The sequence below is a fragment of the Notolepis coatsorum genome (genome assembly GCF_963971535.1).
Source record: "Notolepis coatsorum genome assembly, chromosome: 4".
NCBI classification, from domain to species: domain Eukaryota; kingdom Metazoa; phylum Chordata; class Actinopteri; order Aulopiformes; family Paralepididae; genus Notolepis; species Notolepis coatsorum.
In genome coordinates this window covers 13,425,518-13,440,869 of record NC_140168.1, presented here as the reverse complement: position 1 = coordinate 13,440,869, position 15,352 = coordinate 13,425,518, and the positions used below count along the sequence as shown (strand labels likewise).

Genomic DNA, 15,352 nt, shown 5'->3' with positions numbered 1-15,352 from the left:
AGTAAGACCCTTATTTCCGTCATGGTGCCACGGCTGTTAGGCCACAACAAAAACACGACAATGACACAAAACACATACATTTAAAACAACAACCCAACAATGATTAGGTTTTACTAGATGATTAGGATACTAGAATTATTAGGACACTAGAACTATTCCGATACTAGATGATTAGGATACTAGAGGTTGGGACTTCAACTGAATGGGAGTACCGTCACTGCAAACGAAATGTAACCGTTTCATTCGTTCATCAATCAATCAATCAATCAATACTTCTTCAACAGAAATTATTAAACGACTACACACACCTCGATCTTGAGCAGTCTGTCCATGACGCGGTCCGTGCGCTGGAAGACCAGCACGGCGGGGAAGTCCCAGAGCCGCGCGGTCTGCCCCGGGCCGGAGTACTGGAGGATCTTCTGACGGTGGTCCTGGAACAGCTGCTTGAAGCTGCGCAGCACGGAGATGGTGGTCTGGACCCTCTCCACCCCCTCCTCCAGCTCCATCTTAAACAGCTCCTCGGGGATCAGGTAGCCAAAGGCCTGCTCACACACACAGGCACACGCACGCAAGCACACACACACGGACACACACACACACACACACACACACACACACACACACACACACACACACACACACACACACACACACACACACACACACACACACACACACACACACGCAAGGGCACACACACACACACACACACACACACACACACACACACACACACACACACACACACACACACACACACACACACACACACACACACACACACACACACACACGCAAGGGCACACACACACACACGCACACACACGGACACACACACACACACGCACACACACAGGTGGGCATTTAAATTAATTTAATAATTAATTTATTTTATAAAGCACTTCTCAATAACCCGAAGTCGCTGACAGTAGGCAAAAAGAATAACAAAGAGACAAAGAATACAGGAGCCGGTAGGGGAGGGGAGGCAGAGAGGGGAGGGGAGGGGAGGGGAGGGGAGGGGAGGGGAGGGGAGGCAGAGAGGGTAGGGGAGGCAGAGTGGGTAGGGGAGGGGAGGCAGAGAGGGTATGGGAGGGGAGGCAGAGAGGGGAGGGGAGGGGAGGCAGAGAGGGTAGGGGAGGCAGAGTGGGTAGGGGAGGGGAGGCAGAGAGGGTATAGGAGGGGAGGCAGAGAGGGGAGGGGAGGGGAGGCAGAGAGGGGAGGGGAGGGGAGGCAGAGGGGGGAGGGGAGGGGAGGGGAGGGGAGGGGAGGGGAGGGGAGGCAGAGAGGGGAGGCAGAGAGGGTAGGGGAGGGGAGGCAGAGAGGGGAGGGGAGGGGAGGCAGAGAGGGGAGGCAGAGAGGGTAGGGGAGGGGAGGCAGAGAGGGGAGGGGAGGGGAGGCAGAGAGGGGAGGCAGAGAGGGTAGGGGAGGGGAGGCAGAGAGGGGAGGGGAGGGGAGGCAGAGAGGGGAGGGGAGGGGAGGCAGAGAGGGTAGGGGAGGGGAGGCAGAGAGGGGAGGGGAGGGGAGGCAGAGAGGGTAGGGGAGGGGAGGCAGAGAGGGGAGGGGAGGGGAGGGGAGGCAGAGAGGGGAGGCAGAGAGGGTAGGGGAGGCAGAGAGGGGAGGCAGAGAGGGTAGGGGAGGGGAGGCAGAGAGGGTATGGGAGGGGAGGCAGAGAGGGTAGAGGAGGCAGAGATGGGAGGGGAGGCAGAGAGGGTAGGGGAGGGGAGGCAGAGAGCGGAGGGGAGGGGAGGCAGAGATAGGAGGGGAGGGGAGGCAGAGAGGGTAGGGGAGGGGAGGCAGAGAGGGGAGGGGAGGGGAGGGGAGGCAGAGAGGGGAGGCAGAGAGGGTAGGGGAGGGGAGGGGAGGCAGAGAGGGGAGGCAGAGAGGGTAGGGGAGGGGAGGCAGAGAGGGTAAAAAACCCCATTGGTTTAAACAGAATGAATAGACGCATAAAAAGAAAATGTAAGAAATGAATGAATTAATTAATTATATTTTTTTATTCAAATTTTTTATTTTAATTCGAATATTGATTTAGAATTCGAATGCCAACGTAACGAACGAAGGTTCGAACGTTTGGGCTCAGCCCTAACACACACACACACACACACACACACACACACACACACACACACACACACACACACACACACACACACACACACACACACACACACACACACACACACACACACACACACACACACACACACACACACACACACCTTCTCTAACAGCAGGTTGCAGAACTGCCGCAGCAGGACCACCATGCGCTCAGGGCGGCAGTAGAAGCGCGAGCGGCTCCAGATGAGGCACAGCGTGTGGAACAGGACGGGCAGCAGGCTCTCCGTGTCGGGGAAGCTCCTCTCCTCCAAGCTGCTGATCAGCCTCCTCAGGGGACGCAGGTACAGGTCGTTGTCCTCCGCCTCCAGGACCGCTAGGGGGGAGGAGGGACACAAACAGGTTTGTTTGTTTATTTACACATATAAAAACGATTACATAATACAATACAATCCACAAGGGATGTGTAGGAGAATTGCCTAAAAACCCTCTGGGGCTTGCATGTGGCATTCACCAGAAGCAAAATTACACTGATATTATATCAAGATAAAAATATAAAACCCCGCCAACAGTGGTGAATCCTCCTGGAAGCCAACGGAAGCCAGGCTTCCCCATTATTAAAATATGAATTAATATGAAATATGAAATATGAAAAAAAAAATGTATTTTATATAGTTTACAATAATAATAGAAAATCATTCTTTTTCATCTCTGTTATAATTTTTTTAATTTCTCCCTCTTCTCCTTCTCACTCTCTCTAACACACTGAGACACAGTGCAGTCACTGAGGCAGTCACTGCAGCAGAGGAGAGGAGGCAGAGGGGAGGTGTCTTTCTCCAGCTTCCACCATGTGATTCATGTATGTGGAGTCCAAAACCAATACTAGCCAATCAGATTCGAGCTGACTAAAGCCCTTCCCACAACTTAAAACGGGTCCGTCACCAAACTAAGTACTCTGGCCTCTGCCCTGGAGGTGTGGGAAGAGCTTTAGTCAGCTCAAATCTTATCAAATCTAGCCCATGGAATAGTATAGCTGTATGTTTACACTTGAAATGTGTATTTTTATTTAGTGTGCATACTTTTTTTAAATTTTTGTTTTATAAAAAAAATAAAACATTTTAATAAAAAATTAGAACATTCATTCACAAACACACAAGCAGATATAGACACCGAAGGAGGAGGCACCCATGCCCATACGATTCCGGGTATAGGGAAAACAACTAATGACAGGGAGAATATATAATGAAACGAAAATATACAATAATAATAATAATAATAATAATAATAATTAGGGATGCTCGATATTGGCTTTTTTACCGATACCGATATTCCGATATTGTCCAACTCTTAATTTCCGATACCGATATCAACCGATATCAACCGATACCGATATATGCAGGGTTTCCCCGTCCAAAAAACTGAATAATTTCAGGTAACTAATAATTTCACTGGATATATATATAACAAATATTGTTATTGTTTTTTTTTTTTTTTAAACCGATACCGATATTTTCCGATATCACATTTTACTGCCGATATCGGCCGATAATATCGGTCGGCCGATAATATCGGACATCCCTAATAATAATACATCTATTTTATATAGCGCTTTTCCAGGTGCTCAAAGACGCTTCACATGGGCAGGAGAGACAAACTATGGCAAAACAAAAAAACAGAACAAAACAGAACAAAAATAATACATGACAAAATAAAATAAAACCGACAGAATTAGAGGTCAAAAGCAAGATTGAAAAGGTGGGTTTTGAGGGCTGATTTAAAAGATGTCAGGGTGTTTGCATCACGGATATGGCTGGGGAGGGCATTCCAGAGGGAGGGGGCAGCAGCAGCAAAGGCCCTGTCGCCCCAGGTCCGGAGCTTGGTCGTGGGAGGTGTTAGGAGGTTGGCATCTGCAGACCTAAGGCGACGGGTGGGCGTGTGACGGTGGAGGAGGTCGACAGGTAGGGAGGGGCAAGGTTGTTGAGGGCTTTAAATGTGATGAGTAGTATTTTAAAATGTATCCTGTATTTGATTGGAAGCCAGTGGAGGTCGTGGAGGACAGGGGTGATGTGATCAGAGCGACAATAACAAAATACAACAAGCCATCAGACCACAGTTTGTATAAAGGGAGCCCATATGGGGAAATATTGGTGATCTAGGTCGGAGATGAGATTTCAGTGCTCTTTTGAACTTCAGAAAAGAAACTTCCAAAATATGTGGAGGCAAAGAGTTCCACAACTTCTGTCTCCAACACGGCAAGGGGGGAGGACACAAACAGGTACAGGTCAATGTCTTCTGTCTCTAGGGGGGGGAGGACACAAACAGGTACAGGTCAATGTCTTCTGTCTCTAGGAGGAGGAGGACACAAACAGGTACAGGTCAATGTCTTCTGTCTCTAGGAGGAGGACACAAACAGGTACAGGTCAATGTCTTCTGTCTCCAGCGCTAGGGTCTAGGGTCTAGGGGGGAGGACACCTCCAGCATGTCGACCTTGATAATGAAATACACACGACAGCGAGGTGTAACACAGTAAAAGTGGGAGGCAGGCCATGAGGATCCTATGAACAGGGGATGAGATCTGGATACTAGATGCTTAGGATACTAGATGATTCGGATACTGGATGATTGGGATACTAGATGATTAGGATACTAGATGATTAGGATACTAGATGATTGGGATACTAGATGATTAGGATACTAGATGATTGGGATACTAGATGATTAGGATACTAGATGATTGGGATACTAGATGATTAGGATACTAGATGATTAGGATACTAGATGATTGGGATACAAGAATGATTAGGATACAAGAATGATTGGGATACTAGATAATTAGGATACTAGATGATTAGGATACTGGATTATTAGGATACTAGATTATTGGGATACTAGATGGTTAGGATACTAGATGATTAAGCCACTAGATGGTTAGGATACTAGATGATTAGGATACTAGATGATTGGGATACTAAATGATTATGATACTAAATGATTAGGATACTAGCTAATTAGGTTACTAGATGATTAGGATACTAGATGATTGGGATACTAGATGGTTAGGATACTAAATGATTATGATACTAAATGATTAGGATACTAGCTAATTAGGTTACTAGATGATTAGGATACTAGATGATTGGGACACTAGATGGTTAGGATACTAAATGATTATGATACTAAATGATTAGGATACTAGCTAATTAGGTTACTAGCTAATTAGGTTACTAGATGATTGGGACACTAGATGGTTAGGATACTAGATGATTAAGACACTAGATCTGTGTTGAGATAAAGTGTAAATAAACGTTTGATCTTCTCCGTATGACCTGTTTTGCCTGAGATGGACATCTGCTGTAGACGAAATAAACACGGTCTGGTAAATATGAACGGAGACGACTGGATGAGGACAGTGATGTTACCCTGGTTGACTTTGAGGCAGACGTGGTTGAAGGACGAGTGGTAGCTGCTCTTGATCCTCCTCAGGATCTCCATGATCTGCTCCACCTTGGCGCTCTGGATCTGAACAAGATGAAAGCACAATAGGCCGCAGCATTAGTGCAACATGAAATATGTTCCTTTATTGATCCCCTTGGGGATATTCAGGCATCATAGCAGCATGGGGGAGGGAGGAGGGGAGGTACAGGTAATAGAAGACATGGTACATGTCACAGAATTATAGTACAGTGGAGAAGTCAAAATAATATTTTTATAAAAAGGCAGTGTAAATAATATAACAATATAATTAACTCTGGACATGTGCATATGGCTAACAAGGTGCAAGATGAAGGTATGTATGCCCTCTCAGTTATATTTGCCCGACAATCAATATAGTTACAATATATAATCTAATAGTCCAATAGTCAAATCTAATACATAATCTAAAGAAGCGAAATGCTTAAATGCTAAATATATGCAATATATAATCTAATAATGCAATAATCTAAATCTAATCAAATATATATATAATCAAAAAATGCTAAATGCTAAAATGCTAAATGCTGTCTTCTGACTTTCAAAGTACATGTACATGTTTTTAGTTTATCATTTTTAGTCTATCATTTATATCATTTATATCATGACTTTCATTACTTATCTCGTATGAAGTAATGATCCATTCCTATCCTTGCTTGATTTGTGTTTTGTTTTGTTTGTCCTGTTTATTTTGTGATCTTGTATGTTGGTTTACTTATTTTGTAATGTCACTTCTCAGTTGATTTTGTTGTTCTAGACTGTTTCGATGTCCAATGTTTTTTGTGTGTTGTTTTTCTCCTGAAAATGTACATACATTGCATTGTGTTAGGAGCCCCTCGAAAACGAGATACTACATCTCAAGGGGTTATTCCGACTAAAGAATTTCAATATATATTAGAAAAGCAGACACATCCATGTCCAGCACCTGCGACTGGATGCCCAGCAGGTTGTCCCTCTGAGTGGCCCAGAAGTGGAGCTCCGCGGTGGGGCCCGGGTGCTCCCCCTGGTGCAGCTCCGCGCTGGAGTCCTTCTTCAGGACGGTCCATATCTGACCAGACCACTGGACCACCAGGGTCTCTATGGAGTAGAGCAGGCCTCGGTCCAGAGGCCAGCCAGTGGGGCTGAGGGAGACAGGGACACTTTATTTTATTTATTTATTTCGCACCATTTCATTTTCTTTTTGTATTTTTTTTTTTAGACTTTTTTTATTGCATTTTCCATTATTCAGACAATCTTTTTACATGTTTTCCACATCACATCATTGTGATACAACACTATACGGATTATTCAGACAGTATTTTTATATGTTTTCCACATCACATCGTTGTGATACAAAACTGTGATAGGTAAACCAACCTGAAAAAATTAAATATATATAATAATAATTTGTCTAGAGGCACTTCCTACTGTGAATGCTTTTAAAGGTATGCTATGATTAGCCCATTATGAAACATGTAACTGTTTTACCTGATGCTATTGCTGATCTGATTATGCTCCTTGCCACTGCACAAATGGCCTTCTGTATTTATATTTGAATTGTATGTTTTTTGTTTAATGCCCTGTTTTATGTTGGAGGGTTTTGAATTCCAAATAGTAGGACGAACCTCTAAATCTTATACTGAACTGACCTAATGTTGTGCGGAAGAAATTACGATGAATATTGTTTGATTGCCTTGTTGGATATGATGAATGAATACTGGAGTTTGATATGAAAAAACTGTTGTTCACAACATGCATGATGACCATATTATGGTACAGTTTTACATCGGGACTCGACAATAAGGACTGCATACTGATTCATGGTTCAAAAACATGTTGTTGGTCAGGAGAAAAAGGCACAATCTGCTTTTTGTTCAGACGTTATGTGTATGGTGAGTTTGTGAGGAGTACAAGGTGGTCATACGTTTGTCCAATGACTGGTGTAATGGTGGTAGTTGAGTAGAACCTTCTGGGGGGTGGGCTGTGGGTGGGTTCAGCTCATTGTGTTGTGTTTTTATTCTTTCTCCCCTACCTAGAGTGTTTTTTTTGGTTTATCCCCTTTTTTCACAATAATTGGTTGCTGTTGTGAAGGGCCAGATTAAACCGAATATATATATTTATTATATATATATATTTAATTGTATTTGTATATTCTCTAATATTCCTTGATATCCCTTGTATATTCCTTGTACAATATGCATTGAATATCCATTCTAGCCTACTGAACATCCCATAATAGTCTCCATTCTACTATTGGTCGAGACCTTGGTGCCAGGCTGCCATACCCCCCAGACCCAGTTCAAACGTACCGCTCAACATGTACGAACAAGTCCTAGTTCCGCGTAGGAATCTGGCTACCGCACCACTAATGGGACTATTTGTTCATAGTGCGTATATATACTGCGCTACTAAAGTAGGACTTCCTTTTCAGTCCAGTTTCTTACCCTCCAATAGAGTCACAGACGTAAAGCCTCCCCGCGATGCCACGTGTGGGAGTAAGGCCAAGTTCGGCCTACCACCGGTATTGAGACATCGTGTATATTAATATTTGAATAGTCATATTTGGCACTATATCGTCGAGTTGGACGTAGTCTATTAAGCTAATAATAGTCTGTTAATATATAGTGCTTCGTGCGGTGAGAATACTACCGTAGTCAGCACCCCATCGTTTCGGGCAGAAAACGGGCTGCTTATCCAGGATGATCGACCCCATGTGAGATTGCACCCGAGGAGCCCCAGAGCCGATGAGCGAGTGGACCTGTATACCGGATTATTCTACCGACGACAGCCCGCCTTCCCAGGCACGGATTATGCTTTGTGTACAGTGATTATTCCATGGATAAAGACCCCCGACACTGCCGTGTGTTGGAACCCCCCCCCCCTGGAGAGGACGCAAGGTGAGGAGACGCTCTGCAAGACGAGGTCGCTTCACGTCTCTCCTCCGTGGACCGGAGGACGCCGGCCCACAAAGAGTCCATCTGCTTTCATCTGTGGTCCAAGGATCGCCGGCGCATTGAACGGCACTACAGTGGGTTCACCTGGGATACCCTTGGCCGGATGAGGCAGCCGGACTCTACCCCCCCCCCCTTCCTACTCCTGTCGGCTTACAAGCGACCGGAGTAACCCCCCCTAGTGTATCCAGTCTATAATCATTAAAGTATCATTGCTGTTATTCCTTAACTATTCCAGGTCGTATATGTACCACCTGCGCCTTCAGAGATTGGACATTCTCTATTGATATACCAACGAATACTCTTGCCATAAAAGTGCATACTAATTCCCATTCATAATGTGATTGATTTGATTAAGTGCTTGCTCTACACACCATCGCTGTGTAGAAATAAAGACCTATTTCTAATTCGTACATTTGTGTTGGATCCGTTTCATCTACGTGACAGTGTTCATCATAATATATTTATGCCGAGTACTGGGTGGCCGAATATTAAGTACAAAGGTAGTGGTAGTAAGTATCATATCTAGTAATACAGTCAGGGAATTGTACCCCTCAGTTACAATTGGTCCTTCGAGCCGGAGGGTAATCAGTGTAATATTAATATAGTGTTATTAATATTGAAATGGCCTATGATGAACACTCCACGAAACGATCCTCCTAACCAACGCCCGCAGCGCGAACGACGGCTCCCTCAGTACTTAGAGGCTTACGCTGTCAGTCAACAACCTAGTCTTCTACTAACAGTAAACGCGGTAAAACTAGAAAGTAAAAGTATGTCTAACCCCAACGCCCAGACTACCCCGACCATAGAGGCCCCTACGGGTTCTAATGTAACTGACCAAGTTCACGGTGGGGACCAGTGGGAACCAGACATGACTTCACACCCCGCCAGTACTGAAGAAGTAGTCCCCGATGAGTCCCGGGAGGAATACAACGCTACCGAGAGAGAACTTGGCACGGAAGAAGACGGGGAGAGCACCGTGGAGATAGAGCTCCAAGGCTCCGCAAGGAGTACCCCGAGGGAAGGCTCCCCTATACAACCGCCTTCTCCCAGCGAGGCAGAGAGGACCCTACAGCAGGCCTTCCTCATCAGCCTGAACGCCGCTGCTGAACGCGACCGACTGCAGATCCAGCAGCGGAGCGAAGAAGAGCATATACGTCTAGAAATAAGACGCATTCAGAGGGAAGAGAATGTGGCCCGAGACCGAGCAGACAGCCAGCGAGCAGCTGCTGGTGCTCTACGGGACGCAGAGCGCGACAGACAGCAAGCGCAACTAATAGAACAGCTGATCAGACGGACAACACCCTCTCCCTCCGCCAGAGGCTCCAGGAACTCGTCTAGACACACCTCCAGGGCGGCATCCCCTAGCCGAGTAAACAACCCTGAACTTGACCAACAGACGAGGTCTATACCCCCCACAGACCACCTCCCCCCACCGGTCCAAGCGAGACCTAGCAACCGGGAAGGAGCAGCATATCCTGTGGAGAGGCTAAACCAGAGACTACAAGCACTGGATGACCTAACTGAAGACGAAGAGGAAGAGGAGGAGAACCACGCCCGACGACAACACAGTACTCTACCGGACCAGGAGGTCCGGTACAGCCCAGGCTATACTCCCGCGGAGCTGCGCTACAGACCCCCGACTCTATACACGGGTGAGCACGACGCACGACCCGCACCGAGGAACAGCACCTGGACAAGCGGGCCATGGTACACTGCCGGTACCAGCCCATACCAAGGAGCGGGAGGAGACTCGCCTAGGAGGCCTCTCCCCCAACGCTCGCCGATGTATCCACAGTCAGCGTCATACATTGGCACGCCTATGGTACCCGACTTCACCCAAGAGAACCGGGCCCAGTATACAGAACTCCGCATGTGTCTGGAGACCATGTTGGTGGATGTATTGGATGAACGCCATAAATACGCCATCCTACTGAAGCACTTAAAGGTACCCCGCGCACATAATATAGCGCTCGCCTACGCGACTTCCACCACCCCATACACAGCAGCGCTGGTAGCATTGGACCAGAGGTATGGGCGCATATGGGATTACGTGATCCAGGAGATCCGACACATCGACCGCTTACCCCCAGCAATAGACAATCGAGCACTGGACGACCTGTCCATCAGAGTGCAGTCCCTGGTAGGGATGTTGGGAGCGCAGAGAGAGAAGGGGAGGCATGAACTTTACGCCAACTCAAATGTGGAAAGGATCTTGGAGAAGCTGCCGCCCGCTCGACAGGAGCGTTCTCATTCTCTATCGCAGCAAGCGGCCAGCCTGAGCGACGGTACCAGATTACAGACGCTTTCACCAGCCAAGAAATAGGACTGTCGCGGTACACATACCCCGTCGCCAAGCTGATGGAGAAATATGTACATCTGCGCAAGTTACCGATCCCGCTCATAGACAATGCTATGCCGACCCTGTTGATAGGCTCCGACCATGCAGACCTCATTGTCCCGATAGACCGGGTTCATACCGGACCCCGAGGCTGTCCTGCAGCAGTCGAGACCCGTTTGGGATGGACTCTCCAAGGCCCGCTCGCCAAATCTCTCAACCGAAGTACAGCCACTAGATGTCTCCACTCCCGAGTCACAGAGGGAGAAACCGCACTCCTGCAACACGTAGAGCGGTTATGGACCTTGGAACAAATGCCCTTTAAGAACGGAAAGAAAGACATTCGCTCTAAAGATGACATTTACGCCATTCACCTCCTCGAGACAGGGACCAAGAGAGTCCCGGTCAACGGCGTGTTGAGATACGCCACGCCACTCCTGCGGCGAGAAGGAATGCCTACTTTCCACGGCAAGACAGACGCCACAGAACGGTACCTGCTGAACACGGAGCGGCGCTTAGCCAAGAACCCCGCCCAAGAGAGTGTATACCGCGCTGAGATTGAGAAGCTCATCACAGCGGGACACATCACAAAGATGGACATTAAAGAGGCTGACCAGACCACTGAATCGTGGTACGTGCCTCACCACAAGGTCCATCACAACGGTAAAGACCGCATAGTATTTAACTGCAGCTACCAGATCGGATCCCAAAATCTGAATAAAGAGTTACTGCCCGGTCCCACACTCGGCCCCTCCCTACTCGGCGTTCTACTCCGCTTCCGCCAGGAAAAGGTGGCCATCAGCGGGGACATTAAAGGAATGTTCCTGCAGGTGAGATTAGTAGAGGAGGACAAGCCCCTGTTACGGTTCCTATGGAGAGAGAAGCCAGGAGATGAGCACCCAGCCATCTACCAATGGGAAGTCCTCCCCTTCGGAACGACGTGCAGCCCCTGCTGTGCTACATTTGCACTACAGAAACATGTAGCAGAGGACCCAGCAGCGGACGAAGAGGTCCGACACAGCGTAAAGAACAGCTTCTACGTAGACAACTGTCTACAAAGCCTTTCAACCCAGGAAGAAGCCGAGGCTCTCCTGATTAAACTCCGCGCCTCATTGATCAAAGGCGGCTTTGATCTCAGGCAGTGGGCCAGCAGCGATCCGCAAGTACTGCGCAGCCTCTCCTCCGAGGACAAGGCAGCCAGCAGCGAGACCTGGATGGCTACAATCCCGGGAGAAGCCCAGGAGATGACCCTGGGATTGGTGTGGCGATTCAAAACAGATTCGCTTCACTACAGACACAAGCCCCTGACTACGGAGCAGGGAAGGCCGGCGGCGGCGCCGACCACCAGACGGAGTGTGTACACAACACTCGCCCGACAATATGACCCGCTAGGATGTATTCTACCGTACACCACCAGGGCAAAAATGATTGTACGAGCATTGTGGGACAAGGACCAGGGCTGGGACGACCCCATTCCCGCACACCTTGCATCCACCTGGAGAGAGTGGGAGATGGAGCTCCACTCACTCCCAGGCGTTAATATGCGCCGAAGCTACTTCCCACCCACGGTGAGGCCAGAGACATGTAAAATGGACTTACACGTCTTCAGTGACGCCTCAGAGGTCGCATACGGATCAGTAGCCTACTTGCGGGCCCAAGAAAAGGGGGGAGATATCTACACAGCATTTGCCCGCTCGAGAATAGCCCCACGCAAGCAACAATCTATCCCACGCCTAGAGCTCTGCGCAGCCCTAGCCGGAGCGCACCTAGCCACGCTCATCCAACGTGAGCTCACCATACCGGTGTCTAGAACAATCCTGTGGTCAGATTCCACGACAGTACTCGCCTGGATCAAATCGGACTCATGCAAGTACAAAGTCTTCGTGGGAGTCAGAGTCACCGAGATTCAAGACTTAACCGAAGAGTTAACCAGAGAAACAGAGTGGCGCTACATTGATACAAAACAGAACCCAGCTGACGTCATCACCCGGGGAATGCCCCTAGATGACCTCACCCGTCGCAATGTCTACAGTGACGGCCCAGCATTCCTAAAGCTCCCGGAAGGAGAGTGGCCCACGCCTATCCCGAGGGAAGCCAGTCAGGAGGAGGCTGAGAATAAGAAGCCTGTGTTCTGTGGATTGAGCACTGTTATCTCCGCCGACCCTAACATAGACGATTGCACGTCCATAGAGAGTGCACAACAAAGAACATTCCTGCGGTACCACCCGGAGTGCAAGTCCCCCGCTGATATGTCAGCAGCTAACTACGAGGAAGCAGAATTGCTTCTACTGCAGCGAGCCCAGAGAGACTCGTTCCCCGATGAATTGGCCTGTCTACAGGGAGGAAAGCCCGTCCCATCCGACAGCAGATTAATTCATCTGGCCCCCGAGAGCGACGCTCATACCCTCATCAGAGTGGGTGGTCGCCTACGCAGAGCCCCCAATCTACCGGATGACATTAAATACCCGATCGTATTGAACAGCCGACACAAGGTCACAGAGCTGATTATAAAGAAATACGATGAGGATGTACATCACGCAGGAGCAGAAAGAGTCTTCGCGGAAATCAGACGTCGTTACTGGATCCTACAAGGAAGAGAGGCGGTACGACGCTTCCAGCGAACATGTCTAGACTGCCGCAAGTGGCGCGCGCAGCCCAGCATACCAAGGATGGCTGACCTTCCTCCATGTCGCCTCCGAATCGGTGACAAGCCATTCCACTCAACGGGTATGGACTGCTTTGGCCCGCTGCACATAAAGAAAGGAAGAGGAACCGAGAAGCGGTGGGGTATTGTATTCAAATGCATGACCACCAGAGCGATACACATCGAGCTTCTCCCGACCATGAGCACAGACTCATTCCTTATGGCCTTCCGTAGATTCACATCACGGAAAGGAAGACCGTCTACCCTATTGTCCGATCATGGGACAAACTTCAAAGGCGGCGAAAGAGAGCTGAGAGAGAGCTTCCAAGCTATGGGCCCAGAACTTAAGACCCACCTCGCTCCAGCACAGGTTGATTTCCAATTCAACCCCCCAAACGCACCCCACTTCGGTGGCACTTGGGAACGAGAAGTGCGCTCCATAAAGACAGCCCTGTACGCAGTACTTGGGGCCCAGACTGTGGCGGAAGAAGTCCTAATGACAGTCCTCACGGAGATTGAGGGAGTACTTAACTCGAAGCCCCTCGGATATGTCTCCAGTGATGTGGCGGATATCGACCCAGTTACCCCCAACACACTCCTGATGGGGCGGCTAGATCCCGCGTTACCCCAGACAATGTACCGGCCTGAAGAAGCGAACAGCCGACGAATGTGGAGGTACAGCCAAGTATTAGCCGACAAGTTTTGGAGCAGTTTCCTACTGCACTACCTACCGTCTCTACAGACCCGCCAGAAGTGGGTAAAGGAGAGAGACAATTTGACAGAAGGAACAGTCGTCATGATTATTGATCAATCACTGCCCAGAGCTATGTGGCCGGCCGGCCGCGTAAGCAAAGTGATCACCGGTGCCGACGGCAAGGTCCGAGCAGCTGAAGTGCTTGTCCAGGGTCGCACTTACACCCGTCCCGTGGCGAGGCTCATAGAACTGCCCCGACTCCCAGACACAATCGATGATGACCATGACCCTATAACCCTATGACTTTGTGAAGTTGACTGACCCCTACAGCAAACCCTTATGTGTAAATAGACAACGCGATTAATCTGTCTCTGCTTAACTGATTAGGTCTGGGACCAATCAGGGGGTGGCTGTTGTGAAGGGCCAGATTAAACCGAATATATATATTTATTATATATATATATTTAATTGTATTTGTATATTCTCTAATATTCCTTGATATCCCTTGTATATTCCTTGTACAATATGCATTGAATATCCATTCTAGCCTACTGAACATCCCATAATAGTCTCCATTCTACTATTGGTCGAGACCTTGGTGCCAGGCTGCCATACCCCCCAGACCCAGTTCAAACGTACCGCTCAACATGTACGAACAAGTCCTAGTTCCGCGTAGGAATCTGGCTACCGCACCACTAATGGGACTATTTGTTCATAGTGCGTATATATACTGCGCTACTAAAGTAGGACTTCCTTTTCAGTCCAGTTTCTTACCCTCCAATAGAGTCACAGACGTAAAGCCTCCCCGCGACGCCACGTGTGGGAGTAAGGCCAAGTTCGGCCTACCACCGGTATTGAGACATTGTGTATATTAATATTTGAATAGTCATATTTGGCACTATATCGTCGAGTTGGACGTAGTCTATTAAGCTAATAATAGTCTGTTAATATATAGTGCTTCGTGCGGTGAGAATACTACCGTAGTCAGCACCCCATCGTTTCGGGCAGAAAACTGGCTGCTTATCCAGGATGATCGACCCCATGTGAGATTGCACCCGAGGAGCCCCAGAGCCGATGAGCGAGTGGACCTGTATACCGGATTATTCTACCGACGACAGCCCGCCTTCCCAGGCACGGATTATGCTTTGTGTACAGTGATTATTCCATGGATAAAGACCCCCGACACTGCCGTGTGTTGGAACCCCCCCCCCTGGAGA

General features: G+C 48.4%; 1 protein-coding gene across 1 annotated transcript in view; it reads right to left on the bottom strand.

Annotated features, from left to right (window-relative positions):
- Positions 1-15,352, bottom strand: part of LOC311226411 (dynein axonemal heavy chain 11-like) — a gene marked incomplete at both ends in the record, with an annotated part of 709,106 nt that overhangs the window by 689,254 nt on the left and 4,500 nt on the right. Inside the window, 4 exon segments of the mRNA XM_084311837.1 lie at positions 309-542; positions 2,220-2,431; positions 5,475-5,574; positions 6,452-6,647. Of these exon segments, the coding sequence (XP_084167963.1) occupies positions 309-542; positions 2,220-2,431; positions 5,475-5,574; positions 6,452-6,647 (742 nt within the window).